Here is a 25,477-nt window from a genome sequence, read left to right on the forward strand (position 1 = left end):
GAGCTGGGCCGCTTCTTTTCCGAAATATAGCCCGGTCCGTGATGAAGCGGGCGTTGCCAGAAATGGCTGAGGAAATGACAGATCAGAACGTTTTGGGCCAGGTATAAGACCCGTGTTGATTCTACACGAACCGTGGAAAAACATAAATAATATATCAAGACGAAACACCCACATCACCTTTACAATTCAAATTTCTCAAAGCGTTAAAGGTTTAGCACAAGTGCTGCATTTTAAAAACTCATGCGCCACACGCACGCACCAGTGTACCGTATGCGCCAAGTGGCAAGGGCAATATATCGAGCAAAGCTGCATATGCGTGGACATGGCCTCTGAACAAGAGATACTTCTATCTGAAAGACGGCAAGAGAATCCAAGGTAATACGGTTACATGAATATGGTTTTTAGAACCATACACCTTGTTGATAGCAGCATCCTCCTAGCTCTAAAACTCCCCTAAAAAATAAGCAGCCTAAAGAATGACAAAATAAGCTGTCTGAATATGGTTTTTAGAACCATACACCTTGTTGATAGCAGCATCCTTTGGTATGTACAGTGTAAAACTTGCAGCAGTCATTGCTACTCTAACTGTATGATGGTTAAACTTTGGTCAAATAGCCAACCCCAGCATCCGAACAACCAGTAGCACTGCACAACAGCTTGGTGGAAATTTTTCATACAGATCCAAGTCGCACTTCGCGATGTACCTTCCACCTAAAGAGAAAGCTTGCTCAGGAATTATTAGCCACAAATTGTAGTTAACAGAAATCTGGTATGGAATGTCGGTATGTTTACCTTGTGATAACAGCTGGCAGCTGCCACTGTTAACAGATGCAATGAAGTTCAAAAGTTAATCATCGCCACTCCCGGCAACCACCACAACTCCAATTGCTGCTGTCAACAGGCTCTTCACCTTGGTCCCATGGTGAGCACTGCCTGTGTATGTGCAGGTCACAGACAGCACATTTGAGATCAGGTGGTGGCTGAGTATTCATGCACTTGTTGCATGCTACCTCATCAGGGGTGGGGTCATTTGTTGGGAAGTTCATATTTGAAGCTCCATCTTCTACCATGAAAGACAATTCATCAAAACCAACACCTTGTTGAACAAAGCTTCCTGTGCCATTTCCATCACCTTGCAGACCAGCAGACATCCCAAAGGCATTGTCAAGCTGCGTATCATCGGCTTCAAGTAGCTCGGTGAACGAGAAATAAGTCTGGGGCTCATATTCGTCCATCCCAAAGCTGCCACAGCTAGTGTCATTCGACTGGTGATTAGCAGTGAAATCAGGAGGTGTAGCATATGCAACTCCTTGTGAAAAATCCCACCCCAACAGCTCTGAAGCATCAACGCTGTCAGCCTCTGAAAATGAAATTCCATTCGTATGGCTGAAATTGATGTTTCCATTCCCTGGAGGATGATTCTGGATATTATACTCATTCACAGGTCTACCAGCTTGATCAAGGTATTCAGATCTATTTGCTTGTGCTCTTCTTATAGACAGCTTCTGGTTACTTCCAGGGCCAAAGCTTGCCATGTTCATTGACAAATCAATGTCCATTGTATCATCCCCAATTGGTTCAACTATCCCATAAGAAGCAAGCAGTGGGTCCTGATCTGCTAAAGCAAAAGTCTCCTCAGTAGATAGCATAGTTGACTGCGATGATGTAGCAACTGTTTGCTCACTTAATTCTGGTTCAGGCTTTGTATAACCATCAGAGTGAGGACAGTGCGGTATGGCTCTCCTTCGGCACCTACAGCACCGGTATGCAACCAACTCACCAATCCTTTCTTCATCAAGTTGCAAGGCATCACCATGAAACCAATCTGTATGCAGGGAATACCGAGATGTTAGAAAAAAAACTGAAAGATAACACAAAAAGGATAATGCTCTAAGCTACAGAAATGCTAGACTTACTTCTGCACTTCTCACAGCGTACGTACAAGAAATCCGGAGAATAAGCTTTGTCACAGAGACAACATGTTGGTCTTATTGATGAACCTATACTATCCTTGCTTTTAAGGATTACATCATTTGCCCTGAACTCACTTCCATCATCCTTGTCGCTCTTATTTTTCTTCCATACAAGACCAAAATATGTGATCGCTTGAACTTTTTTAGGTTTCTTTTCTTTTTCTGACTTTGACTTTTTAGCTTTTGTCTTTGGCAGAGCATGGACACTAGTGATACTCTGATTTGCCACCTTTGCAAGTGGCTGGGCTCCCACCTTTGCGAGTGGCTGGGCTTTCTCATTCATAATTGGCTGAGCTTCCACCTTTGCAAATGGCTGTGTTTTCACGTTCACAACTGGCTGGGTTTTCACATTCATAGTTGGCTGAGCTTCCACCTTCGCAAATGGCTGTGCTTTGACCTTTGCAACTAGCTGGGCTTCGACTTTGGGGGCAGGTTCACTGGAATGGGAAGAACTAACCTTAAACACAATTCTGGGAGCAGTCACTGGTTGTTGGCCATTACTCTTCTGTTGAGGCCGGAAATAACTTGTATTTGTATTGTAACTAGTAAGCATAAGATTCCGCTTCTGGAGGCATAACTTGCATATCAAACTGGAAGTAGCACTGCTTCCTTTGTTAACAACAGAATTTGATGTACACTCTTTATGACAATTACCTGAAAGTTATTTTTAGATCGCAACAATGTGACTAAGTATTCGAAATATCAGAAATCAGTCAATTGTCTTCTTGAATATTACAAGGACAAATTTTGAAAACAAATAATCTAAAGAGCACGACAGAGATCCATACCTTGACAAGTGCTGCATTTAACAATATCCCTGCATGTGATCAACCAAAATACAAAAGGTCAGCATCTCAAAAATAATAAATGTATAATCAGTTTATTATCATAACAAAGAGGCGAAGTAGAAAAACCTGTAGAGAACATCCTTCTTGCATGAGGTGCAGGGATAGACTTCTCCTTTGTGAAAAAGATAAGAAAAGACATCTTCAGTAGATGCTTTTACTCGCCTTGGGTATAAATTGGTAAAACAGTCTGAAATTCCTGGGGTAGGCAGGGAGGTGTGCTGCTCAAATTCTCGCAACATGTACAATGGCACATGGTTTTCAGAAAACCACAATTTGCTATTTTCATCCTGATCACCTTCCGATTCCAAGATATTTTTTGTCACACGCACAGGAAGATGCTTTTGATTGCGAAACTTAAGTGCGTATCTTATCTTGTTATCGATTATTTTTTTATCACAGACTACAGCATTTCTGAGAGCAGAAAAATCTGCATCAGAACTTTTTCCATCTGAAGGAATTTGATCTGGAGGGATGAATTCCTTCCATCTGATGTGGGCATCAAGATATCTAACCTGAGAAATGAATATTAGGTTCATGCTAAAGTAGGTTTAACGTACTGCTCTTTGCAACATCAGGACAGAAGTGCAAACCTGCAAAGCAAGTTGAGATGAAGTCTGGCTCATTCCAACACATCCTCTCCAGACAAACTGTCGAGATCGTCTTGGAAAATTAGAACCTTCATGGTAAGATAAACCTGCTATCCTCTGTTTACCACCTAGCAGGTGACAAAACAAGTCAACTTGTTCATGTCTTGGACACTGATAGAGGATGAAATAAGACTACTAACAGTTAAACCATGTAATACCTTGGCGAGCAGCTTTTCTTATGGTTGAATGTAGAAGAGCCCCCCTCTGCAAAGTACGTTTTGAAATATTTCCTCCAGTCCACCAAGTCCAGCTGTTGTCCTCATCAGTAGCAGTACCAGATTCGGATGCCAACGAACGTCTTCTGCCACGCCTTCCACCAACCCCACGTTTTTGGTATTGTGCAGGACGAGATGCTCCCGTTGATGGACCAGGAGATTCCACAGGCCAATCGTCTATTGGCTTCAACCAGCTTGCAGAAAATGCTACTCCACGGATGTTGCTTTCCAACTGCATAGAACATGTAACAATCTTTAAAACAACAACAATCAAATTCATCTCACAGCCATTTATGGCAATAGCTTTTTCAGCTAGGCTATTTATCTTTCTTTCAATAGCATAATTAGCATTTATTGCATATCCAACTTGATTATCCAGAAGCAATTAGTATGCAATATTATGGCATTAGGCATGCTACTATATATCCACTCTTTTGTTCTGCCTACAATATACATCATCATCTAGGCCTTCTAATTATCCAAAAGTTGTGCCAGTTAAGCACTAGATGGCATTGCTACAACTTTTTTGTTCTTTCATCACCTTGGTCGTATATCGTATGTTGATGAGTTATCGCATTGGCTCTATTAGGGTAATTTTCTTTTCAAGTAAATTGCTTTTTACACCAGGTACAGTACTCTTTGTTTCACTTTGAACAAATAATTTTATTTTGCACCCTGTTATGTTAAAACCTTCATGGTGCCTCATATAACATGATTGAAAACCATGAAACCTCATGAAACTTTCATTTCATGAGCCAAGTGTAATGGTCAAATTATTATTTGGGTAGATAGTCTTCAATAGCTCTTCTGCTTTTATCCTAGTTCAAAGTGAAAGAATATGGCTTTACATGGGCAAAGTGCAATTTACTATATCTTTCAGTATTGAATCATTTTATTTCACAAAACGCCTCACTAGTCATTTCTGAGTCAAATATCAATGGTTTTTTGGAACAATTTTTCTAGTTTCTAACGCTGTATTTAGAGTTAATTTCCTTTATTAAAAAATGCATGCAGGGATATTATGTATCTTTTAAAGTTGTCCGGACACTTCCATCTCCTGCAATAAGAAATCTGAAAAATATTATTCTATTTGATGCCCACCCCAGCGCTGCTAGCATTCAGAGTGATATATGCTATATCACAACTTAGTTGTAGAATATTGAGAAGTACCAAAGGATGCCCAACAAAAAAAAATACAGCTCACCTCAAGCAAGAGGGGTATTACAGTTCTGCAGTTGGAAGCTTCTTGTAGTTGTTGATGCCACCTTTTTTTCTGCTGCATGTCTTGTAGTGAACCAACCAAGAGGCCACGCAAACTTTCCTCCATGTTGGCTAAATAAGCAACAATACTAGGAAAATGGCTATCAGAATTTTTTATGATGCGCATGGCACTAAGAATTCGAGCAGAGCATTTAGAAGCATTTGTGGTGGCCATGTTAAGAAAACAAGCCTTTTTTGTTCCACTCGCCGAACTTCTACAAGCAATGCACCAACCACATCTATCTCTTGGGACTTCCATAAGCTTCTTTTCGGTACTTGGCCAAAGAAATTGTGTGGCTGCTGAAGAAAATGCTTTCAATTGTAGAGCATTGTCTGCAGCCATTTTCTTCCTTGGTTTTGCAGTCAGTTGGGATGCTGAAACTTTACCTTCATCGGATGTAATAACAGCTAGATTGGCAGCAGCAGATGCTGCAATGTTGCCATGATTGTAGAGATTCATGTAAGCTTGTGGTTTAAAAGAAGATAATTTTGCTGCCTTGCCACCACTCATGTTTCCAGATCTTTCAGGAAACAGCTGAAGGTGGTGTTTACCTTGAGAAGATGGACACAACAATCCTGCTGTCGCAGAAACAGTGGATGAGTCTGGATGGAATATACTCTGAGCTAGCTGCGCCTGTGCTATGTTAGACACACCTGTTACAATGGATCCATTCTGATGAGAAATTGAGGATACCACAGGTGGTCCAAAAGCTCCATTTCTGTGTGCATTATGTACGTTATTCTGAGCTGACACAGTTTGCTTGCAAACTTCAGCATTCTTCTCGATGACAGCACCAAAGCTTGACTTGCATTTTTGTTCCTCCAGGCTTTCGGCTGAGCAAACTGCGCTCTGATTAGCCACAAATTTCTGCTGCACATTTGTTTGAGGAAGCACTGCTGTTTCTCTGTCCCCGCCATCTTTTAAAGTTGTCCGGACACTTCCATCTCCTGCTTTTATTGGAATAGAATTCAGCATACTGGACCTTGGAGTATGGTTCACACCAACTTCTTTACCTGTTGCTGATCTCTCACTATGAATTATACCTAGTAAATGCTTCCAGTAGTCCTTTATTTGCCTGCATATGTCCACATATGCATCTGAGACAGCAAGTCTTTGGAGGACCTTGGCAACATCATACTGATTGTAATATCTTGCATAAGACTCTGCATCCGAAGCTGTTTCAATCCTGCAGTATTTGATGGAACAAATACAAAGGAAACAAATCGTTAGTAAACCACTAAACCAACGTATTGCATGATTACTTTGCAAGAACTTACACCAGCAAATAATTGCAGGTTCCTAAGAATAGTCTCCCACATGTATCAATGCCAAACATTTGAGCTCCTCTTGCACCACGCTCAATTCTTGAAGAAGTTGGTCCAAGCTTGTTAACCACACATTCTGGACAGAACCAATCGCCCTGAGGAAGGAAAGCTTTGTTTTGACCAATACATCTCGAATGATATGCCCATGGGCAGCCATCACAGCATACCAAAGTTCCATCCATTCCACATATTCGGCAATCATCACTATTGCCATCCTGGGACAGTACTGCTACAGCAGTTTCTGGATTTGTTACATTTGGAGCATTTTCGAGATTCTGGAAATCATTCGTATTTTTGTAAGCTGAGGCCTTTGCAGCTCTAGTTGAGACTCCTCTTGAAGCAGCCTCCTGAACGACGCTGGATTCTATCTCATATTCCATCTCCTCATTGTAGCCTACTCGATTTTCCAGTTCAGTTTTGAGTTCTTCTGATTCATTCACATCATCGCAGAGTATTTGCAGCACCCTCAACTTCATGGCAACAGGAAGTTTATAGTATTCGGCAACTAGGAGGCTTCTACCAAAACTCTTCCCCCCTAGATTTTTAATGGAACGCATCACATACAGGTACTCCAATAAGAAATTAGGCCATGTCAATGCATCTAGTAATGTCCAATCCAGGTACCTACACACAGTTCAGGGGAAGTGGAAATAATGTCAGAATTTTGAGTACAGAAACACAACACCTGCGAAATAGTTACTGTGGTTAAAAGTGGGTTGATAGAGTAAGTACTTCAGGCAATCTGAAGCCTGTCGAGATCCTTCAGCAGATTTAGATTCAAGATGCCGCCTCAGTGCCTGCAGTAGCAAGACATGCACAGCATCCAACAAGTTATTCTGCACGCTGCAATTAATGGCCGCAACAAAATCGTCCAGCCCAAATGGACTCAGGAACAGCTGCACACTGAACGACCGCAGGAAGTTATAAACAGAGAAGAGAGAACTTAAGGACTCTTCTGGCACAGGAATATCTCCTGACGACGGAGGCAACTCCACAGCCTGTACAGGAGGGCATGGCTCAGATGTTTCTTCTCTAGTGAAATCCGATGAATTACTCGAAGATTCAACATCCTCAGACATATCCGAGCCAGACGCGCTATGCTGCAGCTCATCAGGCCTGGCAGGCATCTCGCATCCATCAACCCTCTGCCTAGTACTTGCTGGCTCTTTGACCTCCAAGGCACTCCCTGATGAAACCAGCAAGTCTAGCTTCCTCTTCCTGCAGCTCACCTTCATGCCTAACGCACCATTATCATCCGACATGAGAAACTCCTGGAGCTGAGGAAGCCCCGACTCCTCGGTATGTCCGTCCTCAAACACCACACTGTAGACCCCAGCCGTGCTATCATAGGATGCAACCTTCCCAATAAGAATCCTCGCATGCCCAGGAGCGCTCCGGCCAATGTAGCGGCCCACCAAGCATTCCCCCACCTCCTCTTTCGCCTGAATGCCCCCAGCAGGTGCGGTAGTCCCCTGATTCACCACCCCGCCATCACCTTCCTCCGTCTTAACCTCGCTTGCCACAGCCGCCGCAGTGCAATCCTGTTCCTGAGCATTGCCCTCTCGTTCCAGAACAGAGCCGCCATCCACCTCCATCTTCGTTTCAGACACCATGGGAGCCAAATCTTGCGATGTCCCCAGAACGCTCCCCGCATTCGCCTCACTCACAGTAGAGGCCGCGGAGTAGTCTTTGCTCGCAGCACCACCCCCATCCCCCTCCATCCCCGCTTGTTCAGATACCACAGGATCCACATCTCGCACTTCCCCCGCAATGCTGCCCTCAACTGCCCCATTCGCTGCAGTACCATCAAGCCCCTCCTTGCCCCTGGCTCCACCCTCATCAACCTCCTCCGCTTGAGGCGCCGCAGGACGCTGCTCGCCCGCAGCGCCGGCATCGTCAGCCTCCACCCACGGCACGCTCGCCGAGGTCTCCGCATCACGCCCACGCTCCGCCGCCGCCGCCTCACTGGCCGCGGTAGTCTCCACCTCCGCAGCAGCAGCAGCGACGCCAGCGGCCGTCCCCGCCATCGCCTCGTCACTGTCCGGCGCCGCGGGGGAGGCGTCGGCTGGCGTCCGATCGGAACCCTCCCGGCGGGGCTCGGCGCCCATGGCAGCACCGGGCGCGAGCGAAAACCCTAGCGATTGCGGCCCTACCGAACCATCCCCGCGGCGAATCGCGCGGCTCCGGGAGAGATTCCGTCGGGGCTGGTGGAGCGCGAGCGGGGAGAGGCGGCGCCGACGCAGGGGTGAGGGGGGGTGGAGTGTGGTTGGGACGAATCTGGTAGCTGCCGATCTCGCCCTGTTGCGGCGCGGTGCGGCGGCACTGCGAGAGGCCGGCGTGGGTGGATGGATGGAGGTAGTGGGGGAGGTGCGGTACGCGGGCTGCTTCGGGGCTTGCAAACCCTACTCGGCGGCGCGCGGCGAGGAGTTGGGTGGAGATGAAGGGAAAGGGAGGGAAGAGGGAACGGAACACGGCTGGAAAGGCAAAAGGGCCGGGCCGAGCCGCACAACCGAACCGACTCGCACGCAAGCCCTCAGCCTGGCTCGCGTCACTCCGGTCCGTGCCGCCCTTCTCGGGTCGTGCGTTCGGGCTCGGGTCGGTGCCGAGCCGACACTGGCGCCCGACCCACACGCGGAGGGTGGGGATCCCTCGACGCTGCCAGGTGGGGCCGCGCAGGTCGCTGGCCGGTGGGTTACTTTGCTTCGGCCCCTACGCGAGAGTCCGCGGGTTAGGAAACCGACCCGGCTCGATGTGCAGTCCTCGTCGTGTCCGCTGCGACCTGGCTGAACCGGGTCAGCTTTGCGCGCGTTCGTCGTGTCCAGCACGCACGGCACGGGACGACGGCTGCGGTGCTGCGCGACTCGACGGCCGCGAGGCTGGAGGAGGGAACGAGGGAGGGAGGTGCTGCGTGTTTTTCAAATTCAAAAAACCCGGGTGGAGGGAGCTGAGCTGCCCGTCGGGTTTTTGTTGCTAGCTCAGGTAGGGCAGGGCAACGGTTGGCTCGCGCCAAATGCCGGACTTCGGTAGCGATGCCGCGTAGCACCTGCTTGGTTTGCTCCTCCTCGCGGTTCCAACTGGTGGAACTAGCCAACGGTGTGCAGCACTGCACCCCTTGCCCCTTGGTGCTTATATAGCGCTCTATATATCTTTCTTTGCATAATATACGTTACTGAACTCTCGTGAACACGTCTCCACGCACGCCACGCCCCTACATACGTGCAACTTTGATGTTTAGTTGTAGGCCCAGGGGAGTGCTAAGGATGGTGTAAAAGTTCTACATAAAATTAATGCATTGTTATCCTAAATAAGCCGAAAAGTTTGTGCCTCGGACAATTGTCTGTCAACAATTTAAAACCCTTTTCTTTTCACCCATGCTACTTTTCTTGAATCTTATGGCTTGTTTGGTAGATCATCTTTTGCTTCTGATTCTTAAGGACAAGCGGTTCCACGGCTAAAAACAAATCTCTAGGATTAACTCTATGCAAAATTGATTACCCGTGGAAAATGAATCAACAAAATATATCAGGGTCGATAACGCTACTGCTGCAGAAGTAGCGAAAGTGAGCGAGCCCTAGTTTTTTAGCTCCTAGCATCCTAGTTTATTATTTTAGATAGACAATAACTCCACATAATCGCCATGGGTGTGATTCTATATCACAGAGGTTTTGTAGAGCTTCCCTTAGAATTAGCCTAAGAGTTGCATCGGGAGTTTTGCCAAACAATCCCTTAAAATGAGAAAATTAATATGAAAACTATATGGGAATATCCCTCGAATGGTAGAAGCAAAATTCTATGAAGACTCCCACACGTTGGAAATAGTGCAAACAAGTTTTTTTCCCATGAAACTCAATTCATCCCATGATTTTTTTATATCTCTTTATCAATACCATGGCATATCAGCTTATTTCATGCCCATGAAACTCTTATGAAACCCAATTGAGACTAGCCTTAATTACTAATAGGTGGTTGGTACCTATGGCCCCACCTATGAATAACGGCCCAAAAGCCGCTAATGAAATTAATAGTTAATAGGTCCTTAGCAAATAGTTACTTTGTCTATTAGCAATTGTGTTTGGATCTACTAGTACTAATCTACTAACTATTAGCACTAGTGGATTGAAATTGGGTTTGAACCTTTATTAACACAAATTTTGAACACAAAATCGGAACTTATTTTGCAGATGTCTAAGTTCATAGCTGTCAAAATTCTTTTTGAAAAGTGATTCTTTTGGAAGGCAAATAATAATTTGTTTAACATGAGAAATAATAAAAGGCGAATTTTCAAAGCATAAACGACAACCGGGCTGAAACCCATACTCGTGCGTTGCTACGGGACAACTAAGTCTTTTGTACTAAAAACACACGGATCGCACGATAAGATAACAATGCTGTTAAATTAAATACCGACGTTAAAGTGACATTTAATTCAAAAAGCAAAGTTTGTGAAATTAACACAGTCATGAAGAGCGCGGCGTCGTAGGCTCACAAACTCTACTGTATAGACTTTTTCGTAATATGGCTAAGATAATATTTTATATCGGCAGAAAGAATTCTCCGATATCCATTTCTTTCATGCGCCAATAAATCCATAAATAAGTTCCGCTGTATCTCCATATAATCATGTACACACAGGTTCGAGTATATATGTAAATATTAGTACCTGTCACATGGATAATACTGCGTGTCTTAAAAAATCTCTCATAAAATTTTAAAATAAAGTATGTTATACTCATCGTATAAATATATGTGGTTTTAGGACTATTCCATATAGACATATATTGTAGAATAAGGTATCCACTTGAGTGTATGTTTCAAGATGTTGAATTAGGTGTTATAATTCTTAATTTCGATATATTTTTCAAGTCAAGACAACCAATGATGACACTTTTCTTTGTGGTGCATAATTTTATGGTGCACCTCTTGATTATCTGAGTAAGGACAAGTTAGCACTGTAAAGGCTCAGAAAAACTGCTGAGAAGGTCAAGGTTGAGTTTTCCTCCACTATGCATACTAAAACCTATGTCCCTGTTTATCATTGCCGATGCTTTTGATGCAAAGCAATTCAACATTACCATAATCAGATACAAGTTTGAGTCTCTTGTGACCAATCTCATAGAGGGACTCTCATCCTTTATGTGATCTGTCTCAAGGATATTGGCAGGACGATGAACCCATGTTGGAATGTCGCACAAAAAAGTGTCCACGTTTTATCCACGATTTATTCCCTATGAATACATGCGGGTAGTATGATAACACTAACTACACCAAATGAAAGATTAGAGAGAATTTGCATTGCCTCTAGAAAGATTTATTTATTAAGTTCTTTGTACTCTACAGGTAGTTTTGAAATATCTATTTGCATGTCTTACCTCGTATCCTAATTTAAAATTTTGTAGTTTAATTAGAATATGGGGAAAGGATTCAAAATGAACAGACCCAAAGGCAATTTCAACAAGAAACAGCAAACGTGGGCGATGGAACACGTGAGCGTGAAACTAAATGAAAGGAGAAAAAAGCTGTCCCTTTTGTAAATGCAAAGAAGAGAAGTAATTAAATGTAGGCATATTTAGCAAGGTTGTCAGAAAATGCAAAGAGGTTCCTTTTTGTCTCAATTTTGTTTCTTTTTGTGTTAATTCTTTTTCCTTTTGCTTGTTGCCATGTATGTTGGTGCATGCAACATGCAATGTGTATATGAATAGCACAATAATTTTCTACTTTCTATTTTGCCGTGATTCCTCTATCACATGACAGGCAATATTCAATCAAGGAGAATCGCACCAAAGGACGCAGCATGAGGGAGGTGCTATGGGATTGCAAGCGTGGCCAGACGGGCGAACCAAAACAAATGTCGCACCAAAAAATGTCCACACATTGTTCTTTTTAGTTGTAGGAGATAATAAGCCCACTTGATACGTTAGTGCATCTTTCTTCTCCCTTTGTCGTTTTTGCAACAAAGATTGTCCGTAGGCCCTTCGGATTGGACCGGGCTAAAGAAAATGCCAGAATTGTTCCTTTCAGGCCGACAACTTCTATACGGGCTCAACTTTATAAGGCTACCAGACCGAATCATCGAGTTGGGCCGGTTCATTTCAGACAACAGAAACCTCTGTGCTACGCTCAGACAAAAGAAACCTAGGGCATTGAAATGACACTTCCAGTCCATCACTTAGGGTGTGTTTAGTTGGGGAGGTCAAAATTTTTGGGTGTCACATCGGATATGTCGGAAGGATATCGGGAGGGATTTTTGGATACTAATAAAAAAATAAATTACAGAACCCATCAGAAAACTGCGAGACGAATCTAATGATACTAATTAATCGGTCATTAGCATATGTGGGTTACTGTAGCACTTTTAAGGCTTTTCATGGACTAATAAGGCTTAAAAGATTCGTCTCGCGATTTCGCCGAGAACTGTGCAATTAGTTTTTTTTTCGTCTACATTTAGTACTCCATGCATGTGTCTTCTTTTACTATAGGAGGTAAAAATTTTTGGAAACTAAACAGGGTCTTAGGGAAGTAACGCTATTTTCAAGAAAAATCAGTGGGCATGCAATAAACACCACAAGGGCAAAGGGTTTTTGTGGCGAAAATTTTCATCACAAAAGCTTATTTTTTCGCCACAAACAAGCCTTTGTGGTGAATTTTTAAATCGCCACTAGTCGCCACAAATACTCGCCTCACAGATACTCTAGTGATGAATTTTTGTTCCCCGCAAATGACCATACTCATTAGTGACAAATTGTACTATCACTAGTAATGGGACCATTTGTGGCTCATTCATTGTCACAAAAACATATGCATTAGTGGCAAAAAATGATGCCACTCATAATGTTTTTAGTGGTGATAATATTTGCCACAACTATACAGAATCTATGGCAATATTATTGTCACAATTACCATTATAAAAGTGACAAATTTTGTGGTCACTAAAGACTTACATATTAGTGATAGAAGTTTCGCCATTACTTGAGTTTGTCGTGTCGATGCTTGTTCTCACTATTAAATTATAATTGTGTCTAATTGTTTACCACAATATGTATGGGAAAAAGTGGTAACTTGTTAACACAAATACTTTTCATTTGTGATGCAAACTAATCCTCACATGTAAACTACGGTGGCAAACCTTTGTCACAAAAAATTATCTTTTTGTGAGAACTGACAAGACAAAATGTATCAATAGTTTCATCACAAAAAAGCATAGCATTTGTAGGAAAATATTAGTCTGGACAAGTTTTGTCACAAGATAAGTTTCAATTGTGTGAAACACATTAGATGTTGTGGCGACCAAGTTATCATTATTATCCTTGTTGTAGTGACAAAAATAGCTCAACACATGTACATTATAGCAATATGATTATTTCAAATCTGCACCAATAATATTTATTTCAATAATTCAAATTTGGCATTAAGCATTACATAAAACTAAGAACACTCAAACCTCAAAATAACTCTCTTGACACTACTTTAAAGTCTCACAATAATTATTCAACTAAAGTGTTTAAACTCTAAGATGCTGGAGGCTGTGAGGCACCAATGCGTGCAATTAATGCAGCCATTTGATGATCAAGTTGTTCCCTCACTAGGCGAGCAACTTCTCCACTCTGTGTTTGATGCAAAGAACTCATCTCATCACGTTGGGATTGCTGCTCTTCTTGCAGTTGTGCATTTGTTTCGACCACCGTGGAAACTTGGCCTTCCAAAGCTTGTGCTCGTTGCTCAGCAGCCTCAGCACGTTGCTCAGCAGCATCTGCACGTGCTCGAGCTGCAGCTTCACGCTGTTCTGAAGCCTCAATTTGCACCTGCAATCTGATTCTTTCCTCAGCCACTCGGTTTACAGCACAAATGCCAACACCACATGAATGGTTTGGCTTTCGACCAAGAACTAGTGCGAAGTGCTCCACTATTGGCACGGGCACAGAAGAAATCTTTTCTTGATGTATCCCAGCAGCTTCATGTAGTTTGGTCTGCAAAGCATGAAAACAAACTAATTAAGAACCCATATACTACACAGCAGGCAAAAACGTTCATGTAAGTAAATTAGACATTATTGTCTACAACATCCTCTAGAATAGTCTGAAGCACCGGATCAAATCTCGGTATGATGAAAACTATGCAAGATGATAAGGGTATGATTGGTTTGTTGCATATATGCCAGCTAGGCTCACGGGATTCAAGTTAGATGATTAGTTGGTTGTATGGCTCCACAGGCCTAGTTCTGTTCATGCAAAAACTCTCTTAGCCTAGCTCTCGAGATACAGGGATTTTAGGTGTTTCTTCAGAGCCTGGCTCGCCAGATGCGAACAGTTACTAGGTAAGGACATTATTAGCATATTTTAAGTGATATTAATGTACTTCAAACAATATTAAGCATGAGTAAGATAAATTAAGAGCAATAAAAAATGGTTGCATATAACAAATACTACCGTGATTGTGTTTACTTGCCTAATTTCTCGTGCAAGCAAACAAACATCATCTCAACTCGACCCTCTACTGGATGCAAGCAACGAAACATGGTAGTGTTGTATTTACCCAAGCTATCCCCCGAGGGGCCTGCTCCCGGATACGAACACAACCAATCACACTCTAAGCGGCCAAAGAACACTAGCGTAGGATAGTGTAACATCCAAATGTTCTCAGAGTTGATACTGTTCAAAAAAATCTACAAACATGTTATCTAATAATTGAAAATTGCAGACAAATTAAATAATATATGAAATTTACAAATAGCTTAATAAAACGATATTGTTCATGATTAGAGATACTGCAAACTTTTCGTAGTGCCTAGACTTTTCAACTCATTAAATGAACAATACAGAGACTACATTGCAAAGATAATAACCATGAAAGAGTCATACATAATTCTACTACCATACTTTTTCATACAAAAAACACACCACTTCCACCTAATCCTAGTTCAAAAGGTAGGATACAGATTGACAAATGTGAAACCCAAAGATGCCATCAAGAAGGGAAGTAATATGGTCATACCATTATTTCTTCACCTGTTGGAATGGACCATGTCCCATCAGCCTTTTGATATGTAGCCTTCCAAACTTGCATAGCAGTAGGCCATTCACCAGTTTCTGGGTGTCGCTGCATTAGAATAACAAAAGCATATATTCACTAATACAGAACGATGTGTAATAGAAAAAAATCTGCCTAGTAACTATTTTCCTCACTAGATCGTAAGCGATTTGAGCAATTGATCTAGTTCCTACTTTGGACCCCATCTCTTGCTTTCCTCTGTTGATAGAGTTTTGGTTGCTCCTTTTCTGGTTTACAAATTGCATAAATGTATCATTAACAATTATGCAGCACTGTAATTTAGGACATGAGTTGTATGTACCTGAAAATCATCATCCGTCCACAAATTCCTTATCAACCATTGCCAACCTTCTGGTGAGACATGTTGTGGCCTTGGCTTGTTGTTTCGGTAAGCTTGAAGTAGACGGTAACGCCGATTATTATATTGACTCTCTACTTGTCTCATGGCACAATCTTTATCTTCTTCTGAAAGCTCAGGAAACTTTTGCTGTACAGCAAAGATATATTGTAATAACCGGCCACTGAATGCAATGATAACCTATGCATGCCAAATATATTCATTTCATATGAAAAGTAGGTCACCTTTAGTTTTCTCCAAATAGATGTAGTAGTACCAGGATAAAACTTATCCATGTCCCTCCACTTCTTCACTTGGAGTGGTACAGTTCTTACAAGAACTGTTATCTCACTTTTAAATAAACTAGCATGTTCTCCACACACTTTTGCAAACTCTTTAGGGAACTTTATATCAATATGCTTTCCTTTTGCTCTTCTCTTGCGAAGTTGATTGTTAATTGTAAGTTTTCTTCCACTCTTAGCAAGGCCTAGTTAATTTAGGGAAAAGAACAAGGGTAATTAAATGTAATGTTTGTACTCTATAGTGTCAAGAATCAAATTTTAGATTAGTATAACATGTTGTGACATGCTAAATGTAGCACTTGTTATTATGTCGTATAAAGAAATAAATGTAGATCAACATAACAGTACCTAGCTAAATCAGCGAAATAAACAATGGTGTAAAGAAGCAGGTTTCAGATTAGCAAAACACCTTCAGTGTTGTGTGTTGCAGCATTTATTTGATTATTTTCATCCATTGCCACATCTGAATCAAATTGATCACGTTCATTGTCAGTTCGAGAGCCACGTGAACGTAACCTGGTTGTTATTTCACCTGTAGAAACAAAAATAGGCATTTTGTAAATTTTACATAACTAAATACAACAGAAATGGCTATCTTTTATTGTACCATCAGCACACGAAGTAATGCAAGTGAACACAGTTGCAAGTAATATAACTAGGATTTTTGACATCGGCATGAACACAAACCCCATGTGTTTGTTCATAGTAGCTCTCGTTCAGATCTATGAACAAGTAATGGTGCATTCAATTAAACAAGAAGTCAAGAACTTGCATGTTCTCATGGAGATTATTAATGGAATCGCTATCAGTACTAATAAGTCGAGTTGCTGATAACTAGAAGACACATCATATGAACTTAACAAAAGATCATGTAAGTTTTCTTATACACTAGAAGCAATATAGAAACATTATATTACAAACGAGGCTGCAGAAAATTGTAGCTTTCCTAATTTCCTTTGATGCAACATGCTACAATACATCAGAATTTTTACGTAAAGAAATATTTGGTGGTGCTGAATGTATAAAACAAACCTATACCAGAGGTCAATTGGTCCCTTGGATCTTTGGATAAAACAGAGGCAAGCTCATCAAATTCCGTATCCATTTCAGCAACTGTTCGTTGAGGCACCCGTGGCGGCACCCGTGGAGCCATTTTCCCTGCAAAACAACAATGGAATTGATGGAGAAACATAGCCATCAAATTAATGGATATTTTACCAAAAGAAACAATCTGACGAAAAAAATAATTTGAGACATATACAAAGGATGGAAACAATCTGTCAAAAAATAATTTGAGAAATATAAAGTTGGACTGGGCTGGAGGCATGGGTGTCATAGGTTGGTGTCCAGTACAAATATGTTATGGATGTGATGCATATTCATAGATCGAAATCAAGATATCAGTATGGCAGTTGTGCAAGCCGCAGTGGCGGCGGCCGTGGCGGTGGCCGCCGCGGCGACGGTGGCCGTGGCCATGGCGATGGCGGCACTGGCCGCGGGCATGGCGGCCGTGGTGGCGGCGCCGGCGGCCACGACGAACTGGATCGGAGGCCGGGGATTTTCCGCATCGGCATCATGGATCCGTGGGGTATCGCATCTTCTTGCCATGGCCGTGGCCGTGGCGATGGCGGCACTGGCCGCGGGCACGGCGGCCGTGGTGGCGGCGGCGGCGGCGGCCACGACGAACTGGATCGGAGGCCACGACGAACTGGATCGGAGGCCGCCACGACGAACTGGATCACGGTGGTGGATTTTTTGCATCGGCATCTTGGATCCGTGGGGTGGCCGGAGGCATCTGGGCGTGCGCGATACATGGCCTTGGCTTTGACACAGGATAGGAGTAATCATTGGGGGCTAATAATGACGATGCTGGCCGGATGGAGGAAGACTTGGCAAAAAAAACTAGTAGTAGTACGCAGTGCACCTTTGTGGGTCGCCTGTTTCTCCGTGTTTCTCCCCGTCAGTTGGCTTTGATTGTTTGGTAGATCCGTAGATGATGGAAAGGACTCCATGTATGTATATATATATACTTGATGTCCAATGCAATATGGCGGGAGTAAAAAAAAATTCACGGATTAATTGGAGGGAAAGGTGAATGGATATTTGGAGGGAACAATTTTTCACCAATTATAATTATTAAGCGGAAAAGAGAGCGCTCGGTTTGAAAAAAACGATAAACAAGGCCAATAATATTTCTACTAGAGATATAATGTGAAAAAATATAAACAAGGTCCATAATATTTCTACTAGAAATTATAATTTTTAATACCAAATTTATTTTAATGTGTGTTTATTGGGAAAAAAATTGTTATTTTTTAGATAGAATAAAATTCGACTTCAAATCTCTTCGAATAAGACGCATCACTTGACAATTAAACAAGGTCCATATAACTAAATTTCAACAAATAAAAAGACATATGTGGCTAGAAATTATACATAGAGGTGGTCAGTCAAAGATATTCAATATGGGTGTGTTCGGTTAGCCAATTAAGCCTGGTTAGCTCAAGCCTGGCTTCAACAATACAAGATGAACTTGTTTGGTTGCATGACCTAGCTTAGTCAGTATAAGAAATGTTACGTTTTTGTTGGTTGCTTTATCTTGTAGCGGGAGGTGAGGCGAGCGGATAAAAGGGCTAGCTCGGGCCTAGCTTCACAAAAACGACCAAACATGAGCCCAACAGGGCGACCAAACATGTCAAAAATTGTTAACTAGAGCTTGCATATATAAGAGTTGGGGACCAAACCAAACAAGTTGAATTGAGACTCATCTATTTAGGTTCTTATGGTGGAACCTGGCGAGCCGTGTTAGTCACGATGTAGTTGCTCCTATTTTTCTGAATTTATTCCAGTGTGGTGATTAATTTGGACGAGTGTGCGTGTATGCGTATATAACAAATGTCATTAAACAAGTTAGGATTAAAGTATGAGTATATAACAAATAAAGTGTTAAACTAATAATTAAATATATAAAAATCATAAACAAATGATTATTTAGATCATAGATTCAATATTTATAAAAAATAATATAGAATATCATAGTTTTCTACTCACAATATCATGCCAAATATCAACATTCGAACCATATTAGTTTTGTTTTGGCAAACATTTTGTTTGCAAATAACTAACTCATATTTCGATAACTAATAAAGCAAATTTTGGTGCTTTATTAATTATTAAATCTTTGTAAAATACAAAATCAAGTCCTTAACAAGTAACCAGGCTGCCTGCCATATTCATCGGCATTAATGTTCACCACAAAAATAGAAAGAAAAAGAAAATAGAGTGAAAACCTCCTACATTTTTGGACCCAGATCTGGTAGGCTACCGCTTAAACCCTAAACAGCCCCCAAATTGCTATGGCCGCCGCCCGTTGATCCATTTGCTTCTTGTCACCGATCCACTGGTGCAGAGCTGAGATGCTGATGTCCAACACCTCTGCCGTCAGGTAATACTTTTGATCAAAATACAAGTTGTCCGCACTATCATTCCTGTTTCCATCTGAAGCCTCTCCCCTTTCAAGACCGTACAATGTGGTTCCAAGTTCCCTGATATACAGTCTTCATAATGCTGGAAACTATGCCTTGCCTCCTTCTCAACTTCTCTTACATAACTAGAATCTGAAATCTCACTAGCAAATATACTCCGGGAAGAATTAGGCTCCCAGCTCCTGAACAAAAATGAAGACATGTCCCTTTCTGATGGAACACTTGATGAAGAAATGAGACCTGTTATACTGTTGACAGGTACAGCATATTCTGTCCAGTCAATGTATGGAATCCCATTTGAGGAATCAAAATCACCGTCTACTCCATCTTGTTCTTTCACAGGACGAGGAACTGGCTCAGGCAGAGCAATTTCACTTGCAAACTGCGTTATCCTGTCAAGCCTCTCCTGTGCAATAATGCTGTTCATAGAATAGACACACCACCATATCCTTAGAACTGAATTGATGAAATCTTGGATCCAAATATATAAATATATGTTAGATCTGAAAATGAACCTGTTTAGCATCTCAGTGTAGCTCAAAAAAGGTACCTTTGTAAGTAGACAGTAACAACGTGGTGCAGAAACCAAGAAACGACTTGGCTTATAGGAAGTAGGGTTTAAGGGTAAAACTGCACCTAGTATACCAGGTGCCTTTTGAACTATTTCCTAAACATACAAACAAACACCATATAATGGCGCATTGTCTGATACCTGGTTCATAAACAACAATATTAAAAACATCAAACAAGAGATGTAATAAGACTCACAAACCTGTAGGTAGGAAAATGCAATATCAAAATAATCTAGATACTAACATCCAGGAATTATAAAATGGAAGATTCTTCTTAATGCAATGATACTGCGTATTCAAGAAAAAAATGGAAGATTCTTCTTAATGCAATAACTTGACAAACTGTAGTTTTGTAAACAATTCATTCCTCAATGACAGGATGGTTGTGGACAAAAGTTGGATGGACATATCCAATAGGAGGCTTCCCCGATACGAAGAAGGAGCTAAAAAATTTATTGAGTTTGCTTTTTCTGGCTGCAGTGCGGACAAGCTCCTTCGATGTCCTTGTAGAATCTGCAAAAACAATTACTTTGCTGATCAGATATCTATAATGGAGCATCTCATGCTGAATGGAATATGGAAAGAGTATAGAGTATGGGATCATCATGGAGAGAGTGTGTCAGATTCAGAAGACAGTGACGACAACATGGAAGATCATGATGACTATGGTCTGCGTGAGATGGTGAATGATTTTGGAAATGCTGTGAATAACAACTTGGGATCATTTGATGGTTCATCACCTTGCTTGTAGGATGACACGACCGCATCTACAGGTCCTACTGAAGAAGCTAGCAAATTTTATAGACTTCTTGAAGAGGCAGACAATGAGCTGTACCCAGAATGCAGTACCTTCTCTACACTATCGTTCATTGTGCAAATGATGAACATCAAGTGCCTATATGATTTGAGTGGAAATGCAATGGATGCTCTATTTACTCTGTTTTGGAAGGTACTTCCTACCAAGAATAAGGCTCCAAAGTCATTCAACGATGCTAAGAAAGTCATGTCAGATTTGGGATTGGATTACAAGCGTATAGACGCATGCCCAAATGATTGCATTCTGTACAGAGGTGATTATGCTAAAGCTGAGTCATGTCTAGTGTGCAAGCTTTCTAGGTGGAAAAGTGATGACCAGAACAATGCATCCAAATCACGAAGGCGAAGAGTTCGAAAGGTTGCACAGAAGGTGCTGCGCTATTTCCCATTGATACCAAGATTGAAAAGGATGTATATGTGTTCCAAAACTGCAACTAATATGCGTTGGCACAAAGAGGAGCTAGTTGATGATGGATATTTGAGACACCTGGCAGATTCAAAGGAATGGAAGGATTTTGACAAAAATTTCCCATCATTTGCATCAGATGCGCGCAGTGTTAGGCTTGGGCTTGCTAGTGACAGATTCAATCCTTTTGGACATATGAGCACATCATACAGCATATGGCCCGTTGTTATTGTGATGTATAACCTACCTCCTTGGATGTGCATGAAAGATCCTTATATGATAACTTCAATGCTCATTCCTGGCCCTAAAGCACCTGGCAACGACATTGATGTATATCTACAGCCATTAATTGATGAGCTGATTGAGTTGTGGGGTGGGGTGGAGGCCTATGATGCTTCGATGAAGCGTAAATTCACACTAAAAGCTGCATTGCCCTGGACAATTAATGACTTCCCTGCTTTAGGGAATTTATCAGGAATGTCCACAAAGGGAAAATATGCATGTCCATCCTGTCATACCGACACTTGCTACCAATGGCTAGCCAATGGAAGAAAAGGTTGCTACATGGGACACAGGAGATTCCTACCAGCAAGACATAGTTGGAGGAACAATACTACTTTTAATGGCCAAAGGGAAAGGAGATGTGCTCCAAAACCATTATCAGGCGCTGAAGTTCTTTCACAATACGAAAAGTTTACTCAGGTACACATACAAAAAGATTTAAGTCTATGCAGCTTTCTTTTTGTAAATAAATATGATACGAGTTATGATATTTTGATGTAATTTCAAAGGTGTAACATTGCTATCATTATGCTGCCATTCAGGTTATATTTGGGAAATCTGACAAGAAAAGGAAACGTTCCAGCACAGTGTATGGTGTTTGGAATAAAAAGAGTATATTTTTTCAACTCCCTTATTGGAGCAAATTGACACTAAGACATAACCTAGATGTCATGCACATTGAAAAGAATGTTGGTGAAAGTTTGGCGGGTACCTTGCTTGGACAGGAGGAGAAGACAAAGGATAACATTAATTCTCGATTTGATATGGAAATCATGGGAATACAACCAAAACTTCATGCGACTCCCACAGATGATGGAAAATTTTTATTTCACAATGCACCTTATACACTTTTTGGACCTAAAAGGAAAGCATTTTGTGAGTTCTTGACAAAAATCAAAGTCCCATATGGTTATTCTGCAAAGGTATCTAATTATGTAGATGCAATAAATGTTAAAATATCAGGGATGAAGTGCCATGATTACCATGTGTTTCTACATAGATACCTTCCACTATCTATTCGCGGCATGCTTCCGGCTGATATTTGTCTTCCAATAATTGAGCTATGCAACTTTTTTCGAGAAATTTGCTCAAAAGTGTTAGATGTGGAGATCCTTAAAAGGCTTCATTCTTCAATTGCTATTACTCTTTGTAAATTAGAAAAGATATTTCCTCCATCCATGTTTGATGTAATGATGCATCTACCAATCCATTTAGCTCAACAAGCAATGATAGGTGGTCCTGTGCAATATCGATGGATGTATCCCATCGAGAGATTCTTGCGCAGACTAAAGTCATTTGTAAAAAACAAAGCTCGTCCAGAGGGAGCAATTGCTGAGGCTGTAGTGTTACAGGAATGTGTGACTCTTTGTTCTATGTACTTGCATGGAATTGAGACAAGAATCAATAGGCCAAGCCGTAATGATGACAGTGGTGATAACAATAGCAACACATAGCTCTAGATTTTTGCCAAAATTGGAAGACGGCTTATTGGGAATAGATATTGTCAGATGGAGATGAATGAATTGAACAAAGCACAAGCCTACGTTCTAAAAAACTATGAAGAGGCTTCTCCATATATAGGGTAAGCCACTCCTAAGATGTTCATTCAACTGTGGACCTCCAATTTTGTAACATCTATTCTCCTATGCCACAGCATTCACAAGGAATATTTAAGGACACAGAGCACCAAAAATGTAGACAAGCGGCATGAGAAAGAGTTCTTTCAGTGGTTCAAGAACCATGTAAGTATAAGGATGTATTTATTACATTATTTCTTTAGGCTAGCTTCATTAACTACTGTGCTTCATGTAGATATCAACTATGTATTCCAAAGGAGATCCTTCTGTTTCTGATGAATTGTTTGATCTAGCAAGTTATATGGTCAATGGATGGAGATTTAACACAAGGGACAGAGACGCCCTATTTCAAGCACAAAACAGTGGAGTATTTGTCAAGGGCGATGAAGGAACTGGAAACAAAGATTACTTTGGTGTCTTGACAGATATTGTGGAGCTTTTATATGGGACTCATAAGGTTGTTCTTTTTAAATGTGAATGATGGGATGTACATACAACAAGGGGAGTTAAAGAAGATAAGTATGGGTTCATAATGATAAATACTACTTGCAGGCTATCAACAGATGAGCCATATGTTTTGGCTTCGCAAGCAGAGCAAGTATATTATGTGAATGATACTCAAGATCCAAAATGGTATGTCGTGGTAAAGACTAAACCTCGTGATTATTTTGACACTCCTCCCACTGATGAAGAAGATGCCACTACTAAATCAAGTAAATCCAGTCCTAAAGCTTGCCAAGAAAATGAAGTAATAACTGTGCTGAATCCAAATACAATAGAAGATGATGACACAAGTATATTGGACACACCTCAAGTTGAAGCGGAAGCTGAAGGTATGCCTGTGGCTGTGGAAGGTAATCCGATACTCCATTACGAGGGTGACGTTTAGGATGAAGATGAGCAACAAGAATCTGAAAGTGATGACAGCGAAGGTGGTGAGTACATGGATTCAGATGACGAAGACAGTGAATCGGAAGAATAAATAGATAACGACTAGCAAATAACTGATAATGAAGCTGAAATTTCTAAAGGGAATATATATATGAGATGCAGCTTCATCTCCTTGGTCACTTGCTTTACAAACACTACACAGTAGTGTCAAACAAATAAGCATTTAGGATATCATGGTCACTCTGGCATTTTTAGCTATGTTTTATTTCCTAATACTTATCAGTTTTCCAAGCCCTGGTAATATGATATATATTCATGGTCACTAATTTTACTTCCATTCTGGATCCCTACAAGACAAACTTGTGTCTTTTTGTTCCCACAACCAAATTAACGGGTACATAAAGTCACTAAAACCTAAGATAATAGAGGTCTAATTTGTACTTCAATTACAGAATTACAACATAATATACTAGTATTATGTAACTAAACATAACTAAGGCATTTCCCGTATGCAATAACCAAGGTTCAAGTGCCCAATCAATGCCAATTAAACATCACTAAGGCATTTGGCAATTCAGTGTCTAGCCTACATTCAAACTCCAGAGAATCGAATAGGCAAATATGGTGAATTGATCAAATAATCTAAACTGGAGAGCAACAATGCTTACTATCCAATCCTATGACCTCGGATGAGCCGCCCTATTAGGCCCCTGGCCACACGAGCCGCTAGCTGCACAGGCGGCCCTGAAGCTCCAGTGCTCCACTACGGACACGCCCGAGCTACGACCGCCCGCCAAACGCGGCCGCCCGCCACACGCCTGAGCGGGCTACCCGCATCCCTGCCCGTGTTGACGCCCGCAAGATGACCGTACCCGGCTCACAGTACGGCGCGAGCAAGCGGCTCGGCGTCTTCCTCCTCGCGCGCAGATGGCCGCGGCCAGGGACGCAGCGAATCCGACCTTTTGCGAGCTCGTCGAGATTGGCGGCGGCGACCGTGGGCGAGCTCGTCGAGTGCGAGGCGAGATTCGGTGGATCCAGGTGGGAGCGGGGATGGCCAGAGACCATGGGCGAGCTCGTCGGCGCGGAGCAGAAGCATCGAGCTAGGGGCGGCCGGAGACACTCGTCGAGATAGGCGGCTGCGGCCGTGGGAGAGCTTGCTAAGCGCTGCACGTGCGAGCTTCGGTGCAGCCATGGGCAAGGGCATCGACGGCCAGCGACTATGGGCGACCTCGTCAGCGCTTGGCGGAGCTCTAAGCTTGGGGGCGGCCAGAGATAAGGTGGATTTTGCTCGTCCAGTAATTGCAGCTGCAGAAAACGGAAGAAGATAAGGTGGAGTTTGACTGACAAGTGGGACCCATGATAATACAGTATTTGCCACTAATTATTTATCATACGGAACACATATTTTTATCACTAATATAAATATTATATAACAAGAAAATTTATTTTCTCACAATTAACTTGGTAACAAGTGACAAAAGAATATTTTGCCACA

At 41.9% G+C, this 25,477-nt stretch overlaps 2 protein-coding genes and 1 pseudogene across 2 annotated transcripts; 1 reads left to right on the plus strand and 2 right to left on the minus strand.

Moving 5' to 3' along the window:
* Positions 1-332: 332 nt before the first annotated feature.
* LOC136504654 (DDT domain-containing protein PTM-like) lies at positions 333-8,717 on the minus strand. The gene is made up of 10 exons (XM_066499612.1): positions 7,002-8,717; positions 6,222-6,893; positions 4,888-6,130; positions 3,627-3,915; positions 3,412-3,536; positions 2,888-3,333; positions 2,762-2,790; positions 1,917-2,627; positions 793-1,825; positions 333-711 (listed from the first exon to the last, which is right to left on the minus strand). Exons 1-9 carry the CDS (start codon positions 8,375-8,377, stop codon positions 852-854), a joined length of 5,865 nt encoding a protein of 1,954 aa, XP_066355709.1. The 5' UTR covers positions 8,378-8,717; the 3' UTR covers positions 333-711; positions 793-851.
* A 5,057-nt stretch (positions 8,718-13,774) lies between these two features.
* LOC136504667 (uncharacterized) lies at positions 13,775-16,473 on the minus strand. Its single transcript, XM_066499634.1, has 6 exons — positions 16,363-16,473; positions 15,897-16,138; positions 15,616-15,801; positions 15,449-15,541; positions 15,258-15,362; positions 13,775-14,233 (listed from the first exon to the last, which is right to left on the minus strand). Exons 1-6 carry the CDS (start codon positions 16,406-16,408, stop codon positions 13,775-13,777), a joined length of 1,131 nt encoding a protein of 376 aa, XP_066355731.1. The 5' UTR covers positions 16,409-16,473.
* A 3,683-nt stretch (positions 16,474-20,156) lies between these two features.
* LOC136503084 (uncharacterized) lies at positions 20,157-23,572 on the plus strand (annotated as a pseudogene).
* Positions 23,573-25,477: the final 1,905 nt, after the last annotated feature.

Source organism: Miscanthus floridulus, chromosome 14, assembly GCF_019320115.1.
Source record: "Miscanthus floridulus cultivar M001 chromosome 14, ASM1932011v1, whole genome shotgun sequence".
Lineage (NCBI taxonomy): Eukaryota > Viridiplantae > Streptophyta > Magnoliopsida > Poales > Poaceae > Miscanthus > Miscanthus floridulus.